This window comes from Salvia hispanica, unplaced genomic scaffold (genome assembly GCF_023119035.1).
Source record: "Salvia hispanica cultivar TCC Black 2014 unplaced genomic scaffold, UniMelb_Shisp_WGS_1.0 HiC_scaffold_284, whole genome shotgun sequence".
NCBI lineage: Eukaryota > Viridiplantae > Streptophyta > Magnoliopsida > Lamiales > Lamiaceae > Salvia > Salvia hispanica.
The window spans coordinates 16,816-42,568 of NW_025952008.1; the positions used below are offsets into that span (position 1 = coordinate 16,816).

Sequence of the window (25,753 nt, forward strand, 5' to 3'; positions counted from 1 at the left end):
ATATTAAGTCCGAAAATTATAAAAAAAAAAGAAAGAAAAAGGTCCTTTTGCCATCCTGCCGATCGGGGAGCTCAATGGGGGCTAGGGGTCGGCCTGCCCATTCGCTCGCCGGTCCCAATGGTGGCTAACGGACGGCAGGCGCTGGAGCGGCTAGCCGGCCTTTCGCCATTGAAGATGCTCTTAGCTCTAATCTCTCAAATTAATTTTCCCAAACTATGAAACAAGTCTTCTCCTTGCTGGCTCTTGAATATGGGACGTTTATAAAAATTAGGAATTGAGAGGTGAAGCTTGATATGGAAAGCTTGTCACTTTTGACCTCAAATTTCAATACCTCATGATTTTATATTGCATAGATGTTTTTGAAACTATTTCTTATCCAATTTTTTTGCTTAAATAATTGTAATAAAGTTTTTGTAAAATATTTCTAAAATTGAAATTGTATATTTGAAACTGTACGGGATGAAAGCCCATGAATAAGATATGATTAAATATCGAACATATGATTATTTTACCCAATGTTTTTTTTTTAAAAAAAATTCTCACCGTTTAAATAATTATAATTGGTTTCATTATTTTTTTTTTTAGAATAAAATATTCTGCCAAAGAAATAAACTATTTATGTCGAAAATAAAATCCTTACTTATATGTCGAAAATAATTATGTATGTTATAGTTTTAAATCAAATAAAAAAACCATATGTATAAAAAAATTGGAAATCCTTGGACTGAAGATGGGGACATGTATTTCCAATTCTACTATATCCCAATTGCCAAAAATTTTTTCTATTTTAATCCCCTAAAAGAAACGACGGTATAAAATGAGTAATAACAATTGTTGAGACATAGTATTAGAGTGATACCACATGTCCTAACGAACAAAACAAAAATCAACCATTTCTTAAAGTGTGATCAATTTTAGATACTACATTTAATTTTTTAAATTTTAATATGGTACTATGTTTGCTCGTATGAAATGTATAAACGTGAGGCAATAAGTGCTTTTTTAATATCATTAAATGCGGAGACGGGGCATCGTACTGGAATTTTATACTCCTATATTGTATTGCATTAACTCAGTTTGCTTTTATTCTTATCTTTGCCACATACTTGCAACTATTTAATTATCATTAGTAGACTCTAATTCCACTGCCAGTATATTTGTTCTTGGAGTTGAGTAGTACAAGATAATATTACTACTTAGAATCTAACACACAAATTATCTTGCAATAGTTTTCTCATTTGATCCTTCAATAAAACTATTTAACTTAAAATATATATTAAAAAAACCTAAAACTTAGTAGTAGTATTTTTCAATTAAATGCTGCAAGCTAGTTGGGCTGACCAAGCCCGTTTAACTACTTAATCCTACTGAGTAATCAGTTTAGCGTTTATTTGATTACAAAATTCGAAATTAACACGCTAATTTTACGGGCTATTCAAACCGACCATGAGATTTGAGTTGGATTGACGTCCTACAATTTTGCTCTACCCGTTAATTATATTTTTGGTTAATTTCAATATTAATTCGATTGAGGTGGGTGTAAAGTTGAATAGATACTATTAATACCACCTTGTCCCACGATTAATAAAGCAATTTTGGGCACAAAAAAAAAAGTATTTCCTCATAATTTTGGACACTAACAAAAAAGTAATTTTATTCTATGGAAGATGTCCACTTATGAAATAATACGAGATTTTAAAAAAATATTTGATAAGTAGAGAGAAAATAAAAATTTTACAAAGGAAAATAAAATAAATTAGAAAAATAAATAAAGTTATAGTGATCGAAAATATTGATTTTTATTAAAAGATTATATGACTCACTGTTATCTCGGTGTACCCTGAAAAAATAATACAGTATGATTCAAAAATTATGGGACGAAAGCAACAAATAAATTTAATCTCTATCGTAAGTTTAACCACTCTCTCATTCTCGGAAAGAACATTAGGGCACTAATCATACTTATAAGTTGTAATAATGAAAAAAAAAAATCTATTGCTACTCTTGAAACTAATCCCCCATTCCAAATTATTTCCATTTTAAAGCACAATCCATTAAACTGATTTCGTTATCAGCCCATTAGCAAGCCCAACTACTATACTACTACTACATAATTGTGGGAATCCACAATTTGCTCATCAACTCTACCACGAATTAAATGTTAATTAGAAATTCGATTGGAATTCGATCGAAAGGCTGCAAATGACTCTTATGAGATATTACTACTATAGTTAACTGGATATATTAGTAATCTATTAAATAAGATCACCAATCATTTACCTCTAAATAGTTGTTGCATTAGTTGAGATTTAAATTTAGACAAAGTGATCCTCTCGCTCCAATTTGATATGCCATGTTTTGGGTTTTTATTTTTATTTATTTATTATGTACAAATTGGAAATAGCCTCTTTAAGTTATCTTACCTATTATCATAAATTATTTTTTCCATATAATATAAATTTGAAAGAAGTTTGTTGAAGTGTCACACCAACCCTTGCCCCTTTTTTTTCCTATGCAAAATTGTTACCATCATCTCTACCAACATGGGATACTTTTTCTAAGTTTAGTTACGAAAATAGTCTCTTTTGATGTTTGTTCATTCATAAGTAAAATCTTACCTAAAATGACAAATCAAAGAAAAACGAAGTAGGATAACTACTTTTCCTTCTCCTAAAATTCACATCTATCATCATCTCAGATAAAAACAAAACAAACACAAAAGATTAAAAAAAAATGAAAAGATATATATATATATATATATATATATATATATATATATATATATATTTTGTTATTATTTCCCGATCACGAAAATTTTCCTTATTTTTATTTCGTATGTCCCCAAAAATTTGCCCTTTTCACTTTTCCCCTTTTTTTTTTTTTATGGATATGGACTAAAATTATTAGTGTTGTTAATTTCATCAAATAATTCATTTTTTCTTATAAAAAATATACATCCCAAAATTTAAAAATTTTATACATATAATGGACACTGAATAATTTTTCAATATGAGTAATATTAAATTGATAAAAAAGTATTGGAAACGTGACTGAAAATTTTATAGTAAAATATAATTTCGCATGTATTGACAACACTTAAGACCAAATTAATTTCAAAGTATTATAATTGATATGGTTTCTACGTGTAGCTGTGTAATTTAGCCGAGGATCCGATTGCTTGTAATTTTCTCAAATTGATTTAATGGACGTATGATTTGTTCCTCTAGCTAGTTAAAACAGTATTATTATACTCTTGGGGTAATTATTAGTCTTATGGATTGTTGCACTAGAATACATAAATACCAATCAATTGGTGAGCTGTATCCTTAATAAAGTTGTTAAGCTAGAAGATTATTAAAGCAGATAATACGAAATTATAATTATAAGTTGGGTGTGAAATAACGTTAAAAAATGTGGATTAGGTAATATTCGCTACTATTGGACTCATCCATTTCAAAAATATAATATAGCCTGTCGGACTTTGGTCAGCAAAACACCAAACCCAACTGCCCTAACACCAAATAATTTATGTTTTAGTTCATTCAAACTTCATCAATTACTTAATTACTGTTAGGACAATTAATTTGCTCCAAAGTACAAATCTATGCCCTGAATTATTGGATATAGCTTAGATTGGATTCGGTTGAATTGTAGTCAGTATAGTTTGCATTAGGTTTTATATAAATTAGTACTTATCACTGTCTAATTAAATTCGTGAAGGTAATTTCAATTGGGATGTATTAGTTCGATTGATAAAAAATGGAGTATTAAAATTAATTTGACATTTGAAAATAAGATGGGGTTGTGCAAATTTGTTAGACAAAAACTTCTGTGGCGCTCATCATTAACCCTCTTAGTAGTACTTATTAATTGTTCACAGGAGCTCTTCTCAATTTGCTAAGAACATAAATACCCACAAATAGATGTGAGGAAAAACATTTAATTTGCAGATTTTACCAAGTGACTTTTTCACTATTGCTTTTAATAGATTCGGTAATTATAGTTATGTAGTCACGACTCACGCATCCATGCATAATCATTAATATATTCAGCTAAGAAATTCGGATCCATTCTAAAATTGACATCGAAAAAGGTATGAATAGTAATTATATTTAGAAAAATTAATTCGACTGCCATAGAATATGCAAATCGCATTATATACAATAACAATAAATTGCTTCCCACTATAAAAAAAATTCATGATTCTTCCATAATTGCGTGCTCCTCGTTTCATTATCAATCGATCACCTAAATTACTTTAAATAATAATAGCTGAATCAAACTTTATCCAGCCAGCAACTTTATATATGTAACAAATTAAATCAAAGTCTAGTTGTCATAGAAGCAAGTGGGTTGGGTAGGATCACCAGAAAAATATGAGCATATTTTTTAATTGTGAATTGCCATTAAACTTTAAAATACTACTCAAATATGGTAAAGTTATAATCTGTGACAATTTGATTTTTATCTAGATTACTATTGGAAAAATATACTCCACGTACATCATAGTTTGATTTGTCATAAAGTTAAATTGTCAAAGTTGATGTCATAAAATTACAAAATTCAAATACATGACATATTGTATTTAATTTCTTATATATTTAATTAATAGAGTGCCCAATATATATAATTACATGTTTGTTAACATTATTTATTCTATTATTTTAATTAACCCGAAACTATTTCTCCCAAAACAATAAAAAAAATCATAGTCATCTTCAATATTTCAAGACTATTTAATTTTCCCAAATTATTAGATTTCGTCATATGAGTTAACTATTATTTTTTTATTATTTGACCTATCACGATCTTGAAAAACTTACTCTTTTTTATATTTATATATTTAAATCACATATTCTTATTTTTTTCTCCGTGAGATGGTAAGCTATATACCGTAAATTAAGGTATATACCGTAAACTAAGGTATATACCACAAAAATATAAACACAATTATATATAAAATATTTTTTATATATTTTTAAATTGTAAAATCTATCGTGAAATATAAATATAATTATGAATAAATTATATTTAATTTATTTTTAAAATTATAAAATATAAATAATATTCTAAATACTCTAATTTTCTATTTTAATTGATGTTGAAAGTCGTATACCAAAAAGTAAGGATACTAACTTCGGACAGATACCTAAAATGAGGTATGGTATCGGTATGGAAATTCCATAAATAAAATAGTTACCAGAGCTTCGATACCAAAACTTTTAAGGTAAAGGTATGATTTTGCTCGTGATACCGTATTTGCAAGGATATGGATGTGGGTTTTGGTAAGGATATCTATACCCACCCCTATTTTTTAAGCCTCCAATAGTATTATTGATTATTGAAGGATGACAACAAATAATTGAATAGAAGGAAAGTAACATAAATCACCTTCTGCTTTGGTGAATTCATACAAGCTATTATTAATATTTTCTATATATAATTAAAACTATTAATAATATATGCGTGAATTGAATTCATCAATTCACCATTGCCAATTTGTCACTACCAATTCCAACTTTACCCATTTTTCAATCTCCGCACAAAAAGTTGTTCATCTCCGTCTCAGTAATTCAGTATATCTTCCTCTCTACTGTGTATGCATAGTGTACACTTATCTCCTTCTCTCTCCTCTCCCTAAACTGAAAAATCTGCGAGATTTGGTGCTGGGGAATTGGACAAATCAGTGCACAGAGCTCACACATATCAAGAGACAAAGAGCTCACATATTTCGGCAGACTTCTTCGAAAACTGAGGCGCCTTTACCATATTTGTTGGGTTTGAGGGTTTCCAGCTTCTGGGTTTTGAGCACGGCCTATAATGCGGCGGGTTTTGAGGCTTTTGCCGATCAGGAGAGCGGCGGCGATTTGATTCAATTGAGGTTGTTCGGCGTTTAATGGAGTTGAGGGTTCGATGTAACCGATGCGCCGGCGAGGTTTCTTCACTCCTGAGATTTGAACTCAATCTTGCTGTCATTTGCTTCAAGGTAAGGATTCAATTTCATTTTTGTTGAGGTAATGCTGGAGACTACAAAAAAAGAGGATAATTTTTGGTTCCATTGTTGTTTAATTATTTACTCCATTATTACTTTAAACTTGGGGTGCTTGTTTATGGAAGGTGGGTTTGTGTGTTTACTTTCTTATTTCGTTATCTTCGGCAAAAATTCCTTTCTGGGTTTCTTTGACATTTTCTTTGTAAAATTGGATCAAGTCAAGTGTTTGCTTAATTGACTAACAGTATATTTATGGATGCTAAATTGGACTTCATTTGGTTTAGTTGAGGGTCTGTTTGCTAAGCTTATGGAGTTTGTATTTCTCTCAATGAATTTCAACTTCTGCAAAGGACAGATAGTTTATAAGTATCTGCTAAGTTGTCTCTATCGATCTCAGATATTATTGGTGTTGCTTCTATTGGAAGCTGATTTTGCAACAACTGAAGGATTACAATCTCAAAGGCGAGTAATTGATACGGACAAAGAGAACATACTATCACATTCTTGCATTCACGATCAAATCCTCGAACAAAGGAAGAGACCTGGTCATAAGGTTTATTCCGTGTCTGCTCAAGTCTATGTTGAGCCTGATTTATCCAAGTCCCTAAAGAGAAAGGGACGTGGGCTGCTCGGTGTTTCTGAATTGCCATTGCCGCATACTGATGCGAAGCAACCCATTAGAATCTACTTAAATTATGATGCTGTTGGTCATTCTTCTGATAGAGACTGCCGGAATGTGGGGGACATTGTAAAGGCAAGTATACTTTATGAAAAATTCTGTTTATACTGTTGATGTGATACTGATGCTGGATATTGTTTCCCTTTACGCCTATGTTTCCTTTTCCAGTTGGGAGAACCAGCTGGAGCCTCTTACTCTGGTGCACCTTCTTGTAACCCTCAGCGGATCCTCCTATTTATGGTGACTGTTGGTATAATTGTACACTAGATGACATAGCTGAGGAGGACAAGAAACTTCGTCTTCGCAAGGTTTTGTTTTATTTATTTTTTGTTGTATGGTGGGAACCGTAACCTTTGACAGAATTAGTAATTTAGTTGAATCTAAAAATGGAGTTTGTTTAAGAATTTCTCGTCAACTCTTTTAGGAGTTTGCTGCATGATAGGGGATTACTGATGTGTATAGCTTGAAAAATATATTCTTTAATCTTAACATTCAATTTAATCCTTAAAACTGTTCTATATTGAAAACATGTTATAATATGCACATTCTACTACAGGCTCTTGGGCAAACAGCAGATTGGTTCAGAAGAGCGTCGCTGTTGAGCCTGTAAGGGGGAATTTGCGGCTGAGTGGATACTCTGCTTGTGGTCAAGACGGAGGTGTGCAACTTCCCAGGGAATATGTGGAAGGTCTATCTCTTGCAAAAGACTATAACACTTCAGATGATTAATGTTTTCGTCTGTTGGTTTTCTTAAAATCTCAGCATTATTAAATGCATCTTTTCGATCTTTTCAGAAGGCGTAGCTGATGCAGATTTAGTTCTCTTGGTTACTACAAGACCGACAACTGGGAACACTCTTGCTTGGGCTGTTGCATGTGAAGGGGATCAATGGGGTCGTGCTATTGCTGGTATGGTTCTTTTATTTGACTTAGCTAATTCTCATTATATAATTAGCTATTATTAAAGGTGGAAGTTCATTGACCAATATTGTTTTGGTGATTAGGGCATGTGAATGTTGCACCTCGTCACTTGACTGCTGAAGCGGAATCATTACTTTCTGCCACCCTAATCCACGAGGTGTTGATCAAGTTAACACTTGGGAATTAGGTTGCTCTTCTTTATTAGAAGTAGTGAAGTTTGGCTTATGTAGGTTATGCATGTTCTTGGATTGATCCTCATGCCTTTGCTCACTTTCGAGATGAGAGGAAAAGAAGGCGTATTCAGGTAAGTCATAGAAAGATTTTCAACATATTGGTTATCAGGAAATTTATCACTAGACCACCACTGTGTATTTAAGTTTAGGAGATTGTCACTGACATCGTAGAATTAAAATGCCATTTTTCCCACATTGAATATGATAATGCAGGAATCCTATCTTGTTTTATAGTCTTTTTTAATTGGATTTTGGTATTTTATGACTCTATTCTACTAAAAGCTAAATCTTTCAACAAGTTAATATTCTGCATACTTTCTTACTACTGATATAATTTTGAAATCATGTTTAGGTTATGTAGTTTGATAGCTTGTTGCATTGAATTGAAGTACAAGGTTGTGTCTGAAAACTTTTCCTCTACTTATAATAATCAATAGAGCAGTTCCTAGCATGGGGCCCTTTTCTTAATAATTGATAATATATTTACTTTTATTTTAGTGTTCATTCTGTAAATGAGACAATCATGTATGTTCGTTGCCTAATGGAACTGTAATTAAAATCCAACCAAAGGTTCTATTTTGAGTTATCAGGGCAAATACACTGCTTGACACCCACTTTGGTTAGTGGATTTTCCAGGCGACAACATGCTTATGTCCTCCAACTATTTCATCATCAAACCTCTTTGTAGGTAACAGAACAAGCTATGGATAAAAAACTAGGACGGATGGTAACAAAAGTGGTGCTTCCTCGAGTTATCATGCACTCCCCCTATCATTACGGGTAAAATTATCAGTCCAATTTATTCAAATTTCAATTTTTAAATGGTTCGTATGCTGGCAAATGTCAGAAACATAATTTTGATTTCATTTTCTTAGTATTTATGTAGATTATATATAAATACATACATAGTGGATAAAGCTTCTCACATTTTGGTTGGCAGGCTTTCTCTGAGAACTTTACTGGTTTGGAGCTTGAAGATGGCTTGGGCGCGCATCAGGTTGGTCATTGTATTATTTTGCATATATCCTAATGTTTTTATTTTATTTTTGCATATTTATCCAGATTTTTTGGGGTTTTGTATCACATTTCTAAAATGTTTGGTGTGTGGAATGGTCTTGAGAGTGGTTGATTTTTATTGTTTTTATAATTATGGTTTTTAACACAGGATCTCATTGGGAGAAAAGACTTCTAATGAATGAGATTATGACGGGCTCAGTTGATACAAGATCAGTTGTTTCTAAGATGACGCTTGCTTTACTGGAGGACAGTGGGTGGTATCAGGCTAATTACAGCATGGCAGACCATCTTGATGGGCCACAACCAGGGAACTGAGTTTGTTACATTGCCCTGCAACCATTGGAAGGGTGCATATCGCAATTCAACACAGCTTTGGATGTACATATAATAGGGAGGCAGAAGGTTATTGTCCTATTATAAACTACAGTGTGATCTTCCGCAGTGGGCTCGTTTACTTTTCACAAGCTAATAAAGGTGGGTCTGCTGTTGCTTCCTTTAAATTGAATTTTTTCTAAGCTCCCTAACAAGTAATGTTGTAGTATGTGCATCCTTTTACTAGCGGTTCTAGGTTGCATGTCAATTTATACTCTTATCTACACGGCATGATAGGTCAAAAAGCCATGCATTTTGTTCCTTTATCCTTCTCCAGATATATTTTTCCACGTTTCAATGCAAGTTACTCTGTCAACTTGAAGTCAGGCGAAGTTGATCCTTGTTCCCTTTCTTTTCATTTTGCCTGCAGTTCAGTTCTTGAATTGCCATTTTTTATTGGAAAAAAAAATCTCGTTTAGAAGTAAACTGGACATGTATAAGCTATAATCTGGATAGAGTTGGCCAAAACCCAGTTACTTTTTACTATTTGTCTAAATTTTTTGAGACATTTAATTGCAGATCATATTTTATTACTTTTTGTTTCTTGAATGACCTCCATCCAATGTGGAAACACAATATGCTTACTCCATCTCGTCTTATGTTATGTGAAGATCATGAATTGATGACTTAATGTTTGCTTGGGATTTGCTAATCTTTTCAATATGAATGATTCAGTTTGGAATTTGAAGTATCCTGTTCCTGTCATGTTTTATGTATTAGTGTCTAGTGACAACATCTATCAGTGTGTAATTATGTTTTTATTTCTACCTGGTGGTTTAAATGTTTAGTGTTCTACTTGAGGATTTTCATCTTTTAAGGGGTTGCTTTCATTGATGTTTAATGTGCAATTCACTTCTATGATTTCCTATGTACTTATTGTGCATTGTTATTGTAATCCTAGTAGTTCACAATTTGGCTAATAGGAGTAGTATATTTCACAATATCCCATCTCAACAGGCTTGGGATCCTTAATACCCTGCTTTTTATCTTTGCAGGAGGCCAGTCATCATTGGCTGATTATTGTACATATTATGTGGCATATTCTGACGGTTCATGTACGGATACTAACAGTGCTAGGGCACCTGACAGTATGTTGGGTGAAGTGGGGAAGTAATTCAAGGTGATTTTTACTGTACCATTTCTGTTCCATTATGAAATTCATGTATAACAGATAATTACAGTTCGGGGTACCCTTTGGATAACAGATGCATGGCCTCAAATTTTGCGTAGTGGGTTTGTTGGGAGGGTTCACGCGGGGAAAGGGTTTTGTTATCAGAAAGATGTTTAAACAACCCATTGAGGTACAGTTTGCTTTTTAAACATACCTTTGTGTATGTATGCTAATAGTTTTGTATAGCGTTCTTGTACGCTGATATTGTAGAGCATCATCACCCTTTTCCATATTTCGGGATATTTTAAAAGAACATTTGAAAACTTAAAAAAATGATTTGTTTCATAGATTTAATTTTTTAAAGGTGAGAAAAAGCAAAAAACCGGGCTGTGATCCCTTTGATGTAATTTTATTTTTAAAGCTTCAAATTTTGATAATTGCAGGGCATTTTAATTTTTAAATTCTAAGAGTGCATTTTGCTGTATTACTAGGTTGCGGTAGATGGACTTTGGAAAATATGTCCCCTTTCTGGTGGACCCATTAAATTTTCAGGGGTTTAATGGTAACATCTTTTATTTCTATACATTATCCGCCCTTTTGCACCCACAAACAAGTGTGCATGTGCAATCCGGGTTATCGTGTCTGTTTATTTATAAGTTGCATCTTAATGCATGTTTCCTTATGGAGAATTGTCACATCCATTCTGTAGGTGAGCTGATCTGCCCTGCCTATCAAGAACTCTGCAATGTAGATCCTGCCCCTGTATCTGGTCAATGTCCCAATGCCTGTTATTTTAATGGTGATTGCATTGATGGAAGATGCCAGGGGCTTTTGGGTTTGAGGGCCATGATTGTAGCCAGCGTGGTGGTCAAAGATTTATTTTTCCCCCCAAACTGCAATCCTTTTTTTTTCCCCCAACTTGTGTCCTTGTCTGTTTGTAGGATCTTGCCCTAACAATTGGGGGGGTCAGGGTGAATCCCTTTTAGGGAAGGAGTCTGTAATTGTAAACCCTTTTACCTGGAACTGACTGCTCGACAGGTACTGAATCAAATCGCTTTTGTCTTTTATTAGGCTTGGGGGGTTTTTTTTCATCATTTGTGGGAAAAAAAATCTCGACTTTGTTGGTGGTTTTGTTTGCTACTTTCCCTTCAGTGAAGTGTTCTATAGTTTGAATTAAAATCGAAAAATTTCCAACATAATTTTCCCCTTAGAAATAGGTGTCAGCCTGGGTTGGATCCATGCTACCTACATGCGAACTTAAAAGGATGCGCATGAGAAATTCTAGAAGTCTAATAATTTCGGGGAGACACAGTTTTCAGTTTCTTAGTCGCCTGATTTTGTATATTTACTTAGGAAAAGCCAAAAAAGGCAAATTGTTGGGAAGAAATTTGTTACATGAACATAAAAATTATTAAAAGGGGAAAAAACAAATTATTTGAAATAATACTAATTTTGAAAATGCCTTGAGTAAGTCCTCTGGTTGTTTGGCTATCTGCAGCCACTGTGATGAACAGTGCAGTTTTCCCGGTTTTCTGTGACAATGGTGTTTGGAGTTTCACAAACATGCGGCACCATGCCAGAACAGTTCCCGCGCTTTTTCCCAAGTCTGTCAGTGTGCAAACTGTCCTTGAGAACGATATGTCGGGGCAACCCTTGTGCACCTAGTGAGTTAAACATCCTACAACAGCCTTAAAAAAGTTGTGGTATGCCCAACTACCATCGCCTTTTTTCCCGGTGGCCCGCGGAAGTTTCAAAAATATAAGGGCAGGGATTTCGATGGAGCAGCCAAACGAACCCGCTGGGTGAGTTTCTTCATAATGCATAGTTTTGTTTAGTTAAGTTTTTTGTTGGTTGGTTTGTTTTCAGCTCTAATACTATTATTATGTTTGGTTGGTTTAACTAGATATCTATTCAGAAATGGATGGGGAATGGGGACCCCTGGGTTCCACTCAGCATGCCAGTCTTTTAATTAAACTTTGGGCATCACTGGATTCTCGGACCAGGCCTTATTTAACCAAGAAAAGAGGGGAAGGTTTGTGCACAGGGTGGGGGGAGCTGAGTTCTTGGTTTGATAGCATTCCCATAAGGGGGTATGAAAATTGTAGGAAGCTTTAGGTATCAAATCAATATTTTCTTGAATTCAATCTTGCTTAGTTTAGAGCTCCATTTTCCCCCCAAAAAAAAAACGATTGGGAGGGATTCATATTTAAGTTTTCGCTTTCGAAGAAGAAAGTCCATCTCTGATTCATGTAAAGAGTGAAATTGCAAAGAGAGAGATAGAGAGAGCAAAATGTATCTCGGCTCAAGGCTTTTGAAATGTATAAGTCTCATTTCGTGGTCTTCGCACTATCTCTCAAATCAACATATTTTTCGACTTTTTTTTGCCTTCATAATTAAAAAAGTTTGCTAATTCGTGCTCAGAAAGTTTCGTCAAATGGTATTAGAAAGAGCTCAGTTGGTAGATTGGTTCATTTAGAGTTTGAATTTTATAGGATATACATTGTAGCTCGATCTTGATTGTAATGGTGATTGTATAACTTAATATAATTAGATAGAGACTAGTAATTTTGATGAATGACCCCAAATTTTTTTGGATGGAAAAGTAGTAGTATATATGGATAAATTACTCTTTTTTGAATTGGCCATCAATTTTGTCGGTTTTGTCCAAATAAAATACTCACTGTGTACCTAATAATTTGTCACTATTGTAAGGCATTAGCAATGAGGGCCGATGGAAGGGCCTTTCTGGCCTCCACCGGCCCCCATAGTGGAAAATGGGCCCCGGGGCCCCTCCCTCTCTCCCCATATGCGATGTATCGCCTCTAGCGTGAGGAGGGCTCCCATCGCCCTCCATTGTGGAGGAAGGCCGCCGCGACCCTTTTCCCCTTTTTTTTTTTTTGTTTTTTTTTCTTTTAATATCTCCATTTCCCATCACTTTCACACCATTCCTCCACATTCCAACACTTTGACCACTTTCCATCACTTTCCACACTTATCTTTTCACTCTACACCCCCTCTCTCTACAAAATGGATTCCGACAACTCTCCCCAAGTATCAGCGATGGAAGCCATACACGGCGGAACCCAAATTCCGCCGTATCCCAAACTCCACCCACTCGCAAAATCCCTACTTCAACCAACCTCCACCATCGGCGAAAAACCCTTATTTTTAACCAAGTTCCGGAGGCAACATATTCGGTGGAGGATTCACTCTTATTTTCCCGGGAACCAACCCGCGGCCTTCCCTCAATCTCGGGAGCACCTTTGTCGGTGCTGGTCAGGAATTATCCCACGAGGCGTTCCATGGAGCATCGGAAGAGGAATCAACCCGAATTGTGGGACGCGGTGTACCGGACAGATGTGAGTTCTACACCGACACTCACGGATCTACAACTTTTCATCACTGATTTGAGCTTCAAGACGGCGGAAGAGTATGAAGTGGAGGAGATGCACCCATCACCCCCAAAAGAGAAGGAGAAGGGAAAGGGGGAAGGGAAGGCGCAGCAAAGGGGACGGCCGCGGACCCGGGCGCTTGCTCCGAAGGGTGAAGGCCGCGAACACATTATACGGTCCGGACTCTTGCTGCGGAAAGGGTTTGGATCGATATCGCGAGGATGCGGTTGTGTCGAACAACCAACGGAAGCTTGGCTTCCGGACCCGCATTGCGCAACGATACATGAGGAGGAGTGAAGCCTAAGGGGCACCTTTCACAAGGCGCGGAGCTTCAGCATTTCGAGCGTGTCATGTTCCACATTGGTAAGTTTCATGGCATATACTAGAACAATTACGGAATGATGTCGACGGTATGAGCTACGCCGATGTGCGGGATTTGTCGCTCCACCAATTCACGAGTACCGTCGCAGCCGCCGGGTTCCAACACCTGGGGCCTACATGAACTGAAGGATCATGAAAAATTTCGGCGGGAATTGAGGGGCGACGGCGCGGGCTTGGGGAAGAAAAGCTCGTTCAATCCGGAGTTTAGCGGCAGCGGTCCGACGCCAACCGACTTAAACCCAGTCGTTGAGGTTGTTCGAGCACTCCTGGCGCCCACGGGAGTGAAAGCGGCGAAGGCGGCGAAGGCGAAGGGAAGGGGAAGTCTCGGGGAGCGCCTCCCGGGCGACCGGTGGGGACGCGGAGGGTGATGATGTACGGATTGCTGGATACGCTCCAACGCATAAGTTCTTGACTCGACTTATTTTAACACAAATAATACCCCAAGTGTACGGGGTTAGTGTAGCAATTAACAAGCAAGAGTATCGTATCCACAGACAAGATTGTATCAACTCAAGTACCACGAACAAATTTCAATTACTATCTAGACAATCCAAGAGAAATGGTTTTGTTCTAACATACTATAAGCATATAACAATGAAAAGAAATTAAAAGTAACAAGAGAAAAAAACACGGGAAAAGATATCACAAAGAGGAGAGAGAGTTTTGGACCCAACTACAAGGGAAATTTTTCTTGCATTGATTCAAAAACTTGATTCCCCCTTTTATGTCTCTAAAATTTACTGGGAAAAGTTAGTCTAGGTTGAGCCCCTGCAAATTTACTCCCCCCTTTTCCCCTTTAATTTTAAGTCTCCTTCAATATGTTTAGTTTAAACCCCATAGAACAAAAGCCCCAAGTCCTCACTATGGTTCCCCTCTCGAGTGTAGATTATCAAAGTGATGTTCACTTTTTATCAAACCTAGATAGGTATTCCTTTAAATAAAAAGGGAAACAAACCCTTGGTATAAACAATTGAATTAAAAAGGAAAGAATAACAAAAAAACCCCAAAGACAAAGCAATCTAAAAAGTCCTTGAATTAATCAAAATTCCATTGTAGTCTTCACCAAAACTCCACAATAAAATTGCTACCTGTTCTTCATGAAAACCAAAATAATGGATTCAATCAAATACATCAAAGAAAGCAAATAAATACCCCCGTGGAAGTTTTATGGATTAGAACCAATCTTCGATTTGTATTTCAATCTTCAAATCTCTTTCAAGGTTTTTTGGGGAAATGTGGAATATGTGGAGGCGGTGGAACGTTGAATAATGAAACCAGACCCCCTTTTCTTTTTGTTTCTTTGAAATGTAACGAAACGCTTTTTTCCAAACCCCTAAAATTTCTCCAAAAAGGAAAATTCACCGGGGGGGTGGTTGTTTTGGCCCCCACGTCGCTTAAACCGCGAAGGTTCTACCGTGGGGTGGATTTTTTTGAGCTAGAAATTCACCCGGGGGGGGCTTTTAGAGGCCCTCCCCTTCCTCCCTTTTAAAAACCGGATTTTCATTTTTTTCCACCTATTTCGCCTAAAACACTCAACAAACCATAAAACTCCAAGAATGGAAAAATTGGCTGGAAATAAAAAACAAGCAAAAACTCAATTAACCCTAAAGATCAATTAAACCGATGAAAACATGATTTGTCTTCTAAAAGGTCGAGAAAAACCGATGATCGGTGAATTTGGGACATCGGGGAAAACTATCAATCATGAAGAAACGGGTCTGTTTTCGCATTTAAGCCGACGCCGACCCCCGACTCTTAGGCTTTAATTTAAGTTTTTCCTTTTGGGTTTTTTTTTTTTTTCAATGGGTTTTTTTTTAAATCTCGGTTTATCGCAATCAACGCATTTGTGTATTAATATATTTTTGCATTTAAAATTATTTAATTTGACAACATAATAAAGATACAAGTCTCAAAAATTAAAACAATAAAAGATGATGTGGGAAAAGAATTGAAATGGGGGGCCCTATGGGAGGGGCCCCCTTTGGGGAAAATACCCCCCAAAAAAATTTATGATGTGGAAATAATAAAAAAAAAGGGCACTATGGGAGGGCCCCCCATTCTTGTCAAAAGAGAGTGGATTGAAAAAATGGACAGGATCCGTTTTTTATAAACTTTATTTTATTCGTCCTTTATCACTTATTGTTATGGGCCGGGGTTTTTAAAAAAGATTAAGTGTAATAAATGGTTTTTTGTGAGTTGGAATAAAAATTTAGATGGAAAGGGGAAAAAATAATGAGGGTTGGGTTTTAAGTGGGGCCTTTTTTTTTTAATTTTTTTTTTGGTTTATTTAAATATGATAAGACATTTTAGTAATTTTGATGAATAATGGGATAAAATTAATGACCAAATATGGATAAACTAAATGTGACTCTTAACCGGGGGGATTTTATGGGCCCAAAAATGCTTTAACTGGGACGGAGGGAGAATAAAGTATCAAAAGTAAAAAGTAAAAGGGACAAATTTTGAACGGATAAAATAAAAAAAGAAAAACTTTTGGGAAGGGGGGGTTGTTTAAAAGAAAAATATATAAGTACTGTTTAGGGAAATTTAGTAAGGTGATAATTCATTATTTTGGGGTTATAAAATAAAAAAAAAACTAAAAATGTATGTTTTAATCATGTTTCGTTTATGTTTAGGGATGATGATCCTTCAAATTTAACTTTGGACAAAATTTGATATTTTTCATACAAATTTTACATTTTTTCCGATCAAATAAGATATTTTCAACGAACACTTAAATTTTGGACAATTGTAAATATTTTTAATATTATAGATCAATTTTAGTTCATGATAAGTTTGATAAAAAGTTACTATAAAAAGTCTACTATTAATTTATTTGACCAAGTAAAAAAAGGGATCTTTCTTTAAAATGAAATTGATGAAAAGAAATTTTATCTTTTTGGAGGAAAATAGGTATTTTTTTTCTCCTTTTTGGCATTTTGAAAAAAGACAACTATTTATAGAAAATTGATTCAATCAAATGATAGCTTTCAAAATTTGGAACAATTATAAACTAACATTGAAACGAAATGAAACATGGAAGATGGGGGGGAAGAAGAAAGAGGGAAAGGGGAAAATGTCAGTCGCGCCTATCCCACACGGGGGCCCCAGGGGGGTGTACCGGGGGATGGTGGCGGGGGACGGCGGGGAAGGAAAACGGAGGAGAGGAGGGGGGCTGCATTTGTACTTTTAAAAAATTGGGGGCAAGCCCATTTTAAAACCCAATTAAACCCGGATGTAATATTAATTTTTATTTTTTAACTAATTAAAAAATTTGTATAAATTTTTTTTTTTTAAAAAATTTTATAAAATTTGAATTCATTAGCTTCATGATAAAATTTTTTTTTTTAAAATAAAAGATAATAATAATTAAATTTAAGTTTTCTTTTTTCAGACAAAAATTTTTTTGTTTTATCATTTTTTTCCCCTATGTTTTTTTTTTTTTGGTTTGAATATTTTCTATAAGAAAACATGATAATTTTATATTTTCTGAATAAAAAATTTAAAAATTATTTAGTTTATATTAATATATTTTTTTAAAAAGGAAAAATCATAATAATATTCATATCGGTTTTCTAAACTTTTTAAGTTTTGGGTTGAGAATATTAAGAAAATAGTAGAAATGAAAAGTCAACTTTTACACAATAAAATAAATAATGCTGTTACATAGAAATAATATTTGTATATCTTTATTCTAATTAAGTCATATTTTTTTAATATAGTTAAAACTTTTTTACATATCTTTTTTTATTAATTTTTATTATTTTTATTTCACTTAGATTATAAATTAAAATTATATTGGTATTTCATTCATTAGGAAGTAGTAAATTCTTGATTTAGAGTTAGACAAGATAAATACATTTCTGTTTTTTAAATCTTCATATTGAGTTGAATTTATATTTTCTATAAATTTATTATATATTATATTCATTATTTGAAATTTTATGTCCTCTGTATAGCACAAGTGTTAATACTAGTATAAATTAATTTAATTGAATATTAAAAAATATCTAAAAGAATAAAAGTTTATACATTGGTTTCAGGTCCTATTTATACAATTAGAAATATTACATTTTAAAATTAATTTATTTAAAGTCTGGGGCAGAGTTGAAAATACACAAGTGTTGAAGAAGAAGAGCAGCAGACGCACACGTAAGTCGAATACAAACTGTGACGAAATCCAGAAACACAACGCTACAATCAATCCCAATAGCGAAATGAAGAAAGATAAAGGAGTCGCAATCCAAAACCCTAAGGAAGAAGAGGAAGACGATGATGACGAAGAAGAAGATGGTTTTGATCGTCGATTTCAAAACGCCCAATCTGCCGCTCTCCCTTCTCCACTCGCAACGCTTCTTCTAAATATGATTTTGTTAAGGTTTACTCATCCGATCATAAATCATCTTCTACTTTTATTTATTTATTTAATTTTTTTTCTGTTGTCAAAATTTCAACACTTGCTTGTTCAATTCAGGTGAAGGTATGGTTGGGAGACAATGCCGACCACTATTACGTGCTCTCCCGGTTTTTGCTTAGCAGAATGTTGACTGTCACTAAGGTAAAACAAAACCCCCTGCATTTTTTGTTTTTACACCTTGGGGGTTCCTGATTATTTTGTTAAATTAAACGAATTTGTAGTTATGGTGTTCTATTTGATCTTCATTGCAGATTCCTAATCACGTGGCTATTAAGATTGCTCTTGAGCTGAAAAAGCTGCTTATAGATAATAGCCTTCTAGACGTGTATGTTCTGCCACCACACACATGTTTGGATGTTAATTCGTTCTCTTCTACTGTTAACTGACTAAGGTAATTGCATTGCAGCTCCAGTCTGACCTCGAAGCTAACTTATTTAAGGTGTGTACATTCGCCATCTTTAGTTTTCAGCATTTATGTTAAATTAGAGCTTTTTGATAAATGGCAATACATCTTTAGTTTCCATTAGTCCTTCTTGTTGTAATTGGTATGATACTATGATAAGTCTTTAAGTCATACTAGTTTACCTCTTATTTACTTTATTGAGCTTGAATGACTTTGCTGTGTTGATTGCTGCCTTCAGACTGCAACCTGGATCACTTGTTGTTTTCTTTGGTGTAATTTTTATGGTTTTCTTCTGTTTACATTCTGTTTGTGTGGTTTCCAATGTCCTTAATGACCCAACATAGTACGGGCGAACTTAACTCCATTTCTTTAATGAACTATCAAGGAATATATCTCTTTCAACTAGTGAATTTCCTGGACTGTTATTCCTGTTTTTGTTATGTTCTTAAAATCTTTGCATTGTATATGGAGGCTTGCACACATGATTACATAGTTCCATAATTTTTCCCTCATTCTCGTAGCTCATGGAGCGGCGAGGTTATGGCCAAGAGTATATAAACCGATACAAAATGATGACGAGGTCAGTTACTTCTTCATCTTTGTTTTATGTTGATATTGATAATTGAGGTCAAGTATTTTTATATTAAAAAAAATTACTTGGGTTGAATATTTCCTAACATTAAGACACCATTTGGAAGATAATAAATTGTATCACTTGTGGACACATTCACTTTGTTTTGTGACTTGGGCATATGTGAAGATGACTAGAGGTTTGGAATATGTCTCTTTGGGTGAATAAGGAATATGTGTACTCCCCAAAAGTACATAATGCACCTACATTGTTATTCCCTAGAATGATGAGAGGAATATCAGATTTAACAAACCCATAGCTACTTGCTTGTTGAACATCTGAGTATTAAGATGATATATGAACTGATACTTTGTTTTCTTCTAATGTTTACCATTACTTTATATGTTTTCTCTGTCTATAAGATTTCATCATCAAAGAGTGCCACTGGTCATTCTTGTATGTGGAACTGCATGTGTTGGAAAATCGACTATTGCTACTCAACTTGCACAAAGGCTAAATTTGCCAAATGTGTTGCAGGTGAGATTCTCCTTATTACAAAAGTAATGCTTAAAGTCCATTTGTTGGAGTCGCCACACTCAAATTCTTGCTCTGGCTTTTTTTCCCAGTTTTGATTTATAATTTATTACTATATTTTTTTATTTTTGTTTCTCCCTTGGGAATTCTCAAACTAACTCCAGTGCTTTTATATCCTCTTAATGTACAGGCAGTATGGTGTACGAGTTACTGCGTACAGCAACAGAGTATGTACCTCCTTGGCTTATAATTTTGCTCTGTTAACAGTTTCTGGAAATTATCTTAAAAACCCAGATTTCTATCTGACAGACTTAGTCAATTGGTGTCCAACTTGTTCAGCCTTGGGAAGTGTTTACTGATGCTAAAAATCATGCTATAAGGCTGGAAATAGTCAAATAGTCAATATATGGGCTACTAGAGAATTTTATAGATTGCTTGTAAGAAGTTTGTGCTTATCCAGTTGCAGATTATCAGACTTATACTTTTCCAATGCATTGATTGTTATTTTGATTAAAATTGATAAATGATATGCGATGCTAAAGTGCTTGATGGTGATTCTGCTTAATGTTGCCTACTCTTTCATCTCAGTGCGCCATTAACATCTTCCCCAGTTTGGGCACGAGATTTCAGCTCGTCTGATGAGTTAATAACTGAATTTTGCAGAGAGTGTCGAATTGTCCGCAAAGGTATTGCAATAGCTTTGGTATTTTTCACTGTTGCATTGGAAATTATCCTATAAATCATGTATAATTTGTGCTTCGCATAGGTTTGGCTGGTGATTTGAAGAAAGCAATGAAGGATGGAAACCAATTATTATTGAGGTAATTTCCATCTCGCTTGCTTGCAATCTCTTGTTTGCATGCTTTTTTTACTTTTCCTTTTGATTCTTTTCTGTACTGAATCTTAGATCACTGGCAAATATATCTTAATATTAATGTGAGGCTGTTGAAAGGTTGTACCTAAAAGTTCAGAGTTCATTAAATTAAGAATTATATATTGTGGAATCTGATGGTTTACATGGTAAGGATATTGGAAAACCAGGAGTAGAGGAACCTTGACTTTTCTTTGCTATGACAGATGTTCAAATCCTATTTTTCTTTAGCGAATGGATTATTAAGAGGACACAAGATGTATCAGTATCATATTGAGCTTCTTTTATAATTCAAATACTAAAAGATTGGATCATAATCACCGTTACTGGTTATTATTATACTCTGAATCATAGTCGGATGTGATTATCAGACCTGACCATGAAGCATAATTTTTGGTACCCAGTATTATCATTTACAGTTGCATGCAAATCACTTGGTAATTTTCCACAAGTACACACATCTGTATGCAAGAACATATTCTAGTTTGTTAAACCTGCATATAATGAATAGTTAATTATGGCCCAGATATACTCATGTAACTTATTTTAGGACTTGTTTAAATTGCTTCTTTACATAATTATTATTATTAGAGGATTTGTATTCTTATAGAGGTGGACCCTGTTAACATATGTCCTCATGGATATGTATTTCTTTTTTATAAAATTACAGGGCATACATTTGGACCCTAGTATTTACTTAATGAATGATGAAAATAAGTCATCAACCACGAACCAAGGAAAAGAGGGAGAAAAGACTGAAGGAAAAATAAAAAATGGAAGCTCAGCTGACAATCATTCCACTGCTGCATCTGTTAGTCAAGATAATGACAACTCTGGCAATCAGATTGCCAGGTCAGATGAAGTAGCATCAGGTGTGGATATGGTTTCAGGGGCTCTGGAAAATGTGAACATAAGCAGTAGTGGCCCTGAATGTCAAGGTGAAAATTGTTGTTTTTTGTGATCTTGACTTTCACATTTTTTGATTTGGTTACTCATACTGTATTTTCTGCTAGAAGATATCTCACCTGCTTGCACTAATTTTTCTGAGCTAAACTTCCAACTTTCTAACTATCTTCACAGGCATATTGGTGAAAGATGCTGAACCCATCCGGCCACCTGCAGTCAATAAAGAAAAGTCTGGACCTGAACCCATTATAATTCCTATAATCCTGAAGATGGCTGAATTTGACCATAAGGTGTCTAAAGTTACTTATTGTTTTGATGGTTTTCCTTGTTACTACAATGAGAGCTTGTCTCAGATAGCTCTAAAGATTACTCCTATATTATGAACTAAGACTTGAGAAAACCTGGGCAAGAGTACGAAAAAATTTAATGATGGGAAAATCCCCATTAGGCTTGCCTGGGAATATAAGGTTGGGCAAACAGCCAACATCATATAGGAAATGGAATCTTAAAATGTGGAATTGAAATTGGTTAATGGAAGGGAGAGCTGGTTAGGGATTGTAAGTTGGATCTATCATTGGATCTGGTGATCGAAAAATGAGTAAATGTTTTTTAGCGAATAATTTTGTAATTTCTTTAGAGATCGGCCATGCTATAATATTCAAAACAATGTTTCTGTTTTTGGAAGTTTGCCTAATCTGGTTGGATTTTGCAGGCTTTGCTGGAGGAGTGGTTATCTACTCGTGCCATGGAAAAATTCCCTGTACAGGTTATACATTAACTGTCCTTTCACAAACTTCATTTAAGAACTGTTCAATGTGATTAAGAATACTGTGCTGCTTCACTTTTGTTATATATATAAACCAGTGATGGGATGTCTACTTTGAGTAATAGGATGAATTGCTAAAAATAATCTTAAGCTAATCCACATTTGAGTTTTTGAGCATGTTTGACCATCTTATTCTTCAAATACTCAATCCTATGTTTTATGAATCTATCCTATTACTGAGTAAATTCCCTCAAGTGTTAATTTTGGTATGTGAAGTGCTGTATTACTTTATCATGCATATTGGTTTATAGAGTATTGTGCATTATCCTTATTGGTGACTGCACCATGCAATTATTGTTCTCAAGTCCTCCTCGGACTTCGGATGTATCTCTGAATCAATTGAGGTTAACTTAAATTAGTGAGCCTAATTTATATATTCCTTATTGAAGAATTCAATCTGGTGTATGGGGCTCAAAAGTTTCATATTAACTATATGATTCTTTTGTATTTATGCTTCTGGAGTGATTTCTTAAAATAAATTGCTGACAATCACAATCTACTTGTTTTTCCAGGACAAGGATAAGTTAATTGCTAACTTGAAAACTATCCAGGACTACCTCTGTTCATTTAAGTCCCAGGTACTACCATTTGAAACCTTTGCCAGAGGACTCAAATGCTAAATTCATAAGGAAAGACACTACTGTTTATGGTCGATTTTGTAATTTATAATAAATCATGTGGTGAAATTTCAAGTGTCGATATGTTCTTCTGCCCCATCTATTGATCATCCTTTTGTTCTGCCTAGATAGGAAGACTTTGAATGTGTGTGTGTGTGTATCTCTGCTGAAAAAAGTAAATGCAATCACAGCTTTTGTCTATCCTCTATTGTTTATTCTTTATTTGTAATAAATTAGGTTAAAACTTTTAATAATCCTTTTCGGCTACAGCTTTAATAAATTGGATAAAAATTGGTTATCCTGCAAAGGAACAATTTTATAATCCTTTTCAGGTAGAGTGAAGTTAGATGGTTTTAAATGCACACTTCAAATTATTTCCAGTCGGATAATTATATTTGATGAATCGCACCATGCTGCAAACATATTCTGCATATGGTAGCTCATAGACTTCTTGAAAACTTGTGAGCAGGGTTACTCAGTTGTCAATATATCGGCTACAGCTTTCCCTCAGACTTTAGATTGGCTGCATAGTTACCTACTTCAGGTAATAGATATTCTTCTGAGATTTTGGTGTTGTCCTGGCTGTTTTTGTCCTTTGATTTCCTTGTTCTCTCTCTGCCTTTCTATGGCACAAGAGGATGGAAGTGTGACTCTGAAGACATGAGACTTAAATAGGAACACATCATTAATAACTTGTTTCAGAACCTTGTCTGACTTTATAGAGATATGACATTGATAGACAACTTATGGCAAATATGATGTTAAAGTACCTTCCTCTTTACCGTATTTTAAAGCTCATCTTGTAGAAAATTTATACTTATAGTCACAAAAGTTAGAAGTTAAGACTATTGTAAATGCTATGAATATATAATACGTCAATTATTTAATGTAGTATGGTTTCTATATTCTTTGTATCTTTCTAAATTACCAGGTCCCAGTTGGGTGGAAGGAAGGAAGGAATGAATTTAAATCTATCTATGTTCATTGGGAAAACATGTTTTCATTGGGAAAAACATGTTTACTAGTACTTGTTAGCTGAATGTGCAAATATTAACATGTACTATGTCACATTGGCTAAATCAAATATTCTTATTGCGATTTTCTTTTTCTCTGCATATAGTGCATTGAGCAAGGTACAACTTCAGTTTCTGCTAAGAGTGATGGTCAGACTGTGGGAAACTAGGTCAAAAATATCATAGCTTGGTGAATTGAAGGTATGTATTCCCAGTATGCATCATGGCATGCATCAATGTGATAGAAGTAAAATAATTAGAACACACTGCTATTGAATATACAAACTGAGACTCTCGGTTGATGGTCTGAATGAAATTGGGAAAAATATGAGAGGACTTTGAAGCTACACCAAAATTAACTTTATTCTCGGTTGAACTTGAAAACTGAGACTCTTGATTGAATGGTCTGAATTAGTTTAAAGGCTAAAGTGGAGAGAGATTAAAGTTTGACAGAAAGAGAGGAAAGTAGGGGAGAGAACAAATTTATTTGCTGAAAAAGGAATACGACTCAACTTACATTCAGAAATTAAGCCACATTCTTTTAACATGTCAATGTAGAGCAAATGATTGATTCCTGCTTCTTGAACTATGAAATATTCATGGTGAAGAGTAGTCTAATTTGATCAATCTGCTCTTAGATTGTTGGTTAAACAAACACTACATGTGAGCCTTGCAACTGGGCATACCATTCGACCTAGATTCAGGAGGCATGAATTTAACTTTTGGATTATTTTCAGCTTGTTTTGAGTTCCTGTACTTGAATTTTCCTGACAAACAGAATTCGCAGGGCATCCGAAGACAAGGTATTGGTGGTTCCCACTTAATGTGAATTGTCAAATACAGATTCGAGGGACAACTTGTAATTGAGGATGATCTTGAATGTAAAATTATAAACGAGGGTCGGCTTTCTGGTAATAGGAGATGGAGGTGTGGATTGTTATTATCGCAAACAAGGGATGCCTCTCATTGAACCGCCATAGCCAGAGACAATAGGGGTATAGTTATTAGCTATTTATATCGACGTCTCCGCCTGTATCATGCCGTTACATATCACCTTTGTACTGCTATTATGGCCACCTGTTTTAATTGGATTTGATCTAAGGAGTCGAGGTGGGCTTTATTCACTAAACTCTTTTATTACCAAAATATTGATTATGGTGTTATAAGGGTGGATTAAAATGTTATGCCATGCCTGTGATTGTTTTGATTATGTTGTGTGCCTGATGCCTAGTTTGTGAGTCCGCTCCATTAGGCTATAGGGCTATAAAACGATGTCGAGTCAGTAGGCCGCAAACCATATCAAGTCTAGTGTACCGATTAGGATCGGAAGCCTTCCTTGCTAGTCGGCGGTCTCGTGGGCGAATAGTGTGGCCACACTTTCGTCGCACTATGGAATTGTTGATTGTTGAGAAAGCTGGAGGAATTGTTTGATCGGCGCTCTATGAAATTATTTTGTGATACTCGATGATATACTTTTATAAATGCAAACTCGAGTTCA

At 34.7% G+C, this 25,753-nt stretch overlaps 1 protein-coding gene and 1 pseudogene across 1 annotated transcript; both read left to right on the forward strand.

The window, feature by feature from the left end:
- The first annotated feature begins 5,629 nt into the window (after positions 1-5,629).
- LOC125198812 lies at positions 5,630-11,989 on the forward strand (annotated as a pseudogene).
- Positions 11,990-18,418: 6,429 nt separating this feature from the next.
- Positions 18,419-25,267, forward strand: LOC125198813 (the record flags this gene model as incomplete). The annotated part of the gene is made up of 16 exons (XM_048097078.1): positions 18,419-18,475; positions 18,572-18,655; positions 18,766-18,839; positions 18,921-18,953; positions 19,439-19,454; positions 19,911-20,025; positions 20,213-20,249; positions 20,611-20,708; positions 20,809-20,843; positions 21,564-21,831; positions 21,974-22,089; positions 22,512-22,565; positions 23,138-23,203; positions 23,712-23,786; positions 24,363-24,456; positions 25,043-25,267. Coding segments are annotated over 15 exons (1,191 nt in total), but the record flags the coding sequence as incomplete, so codon positions are not given.
- Positions 25,268-25,753: the final 486 nt, after the last annotated feature.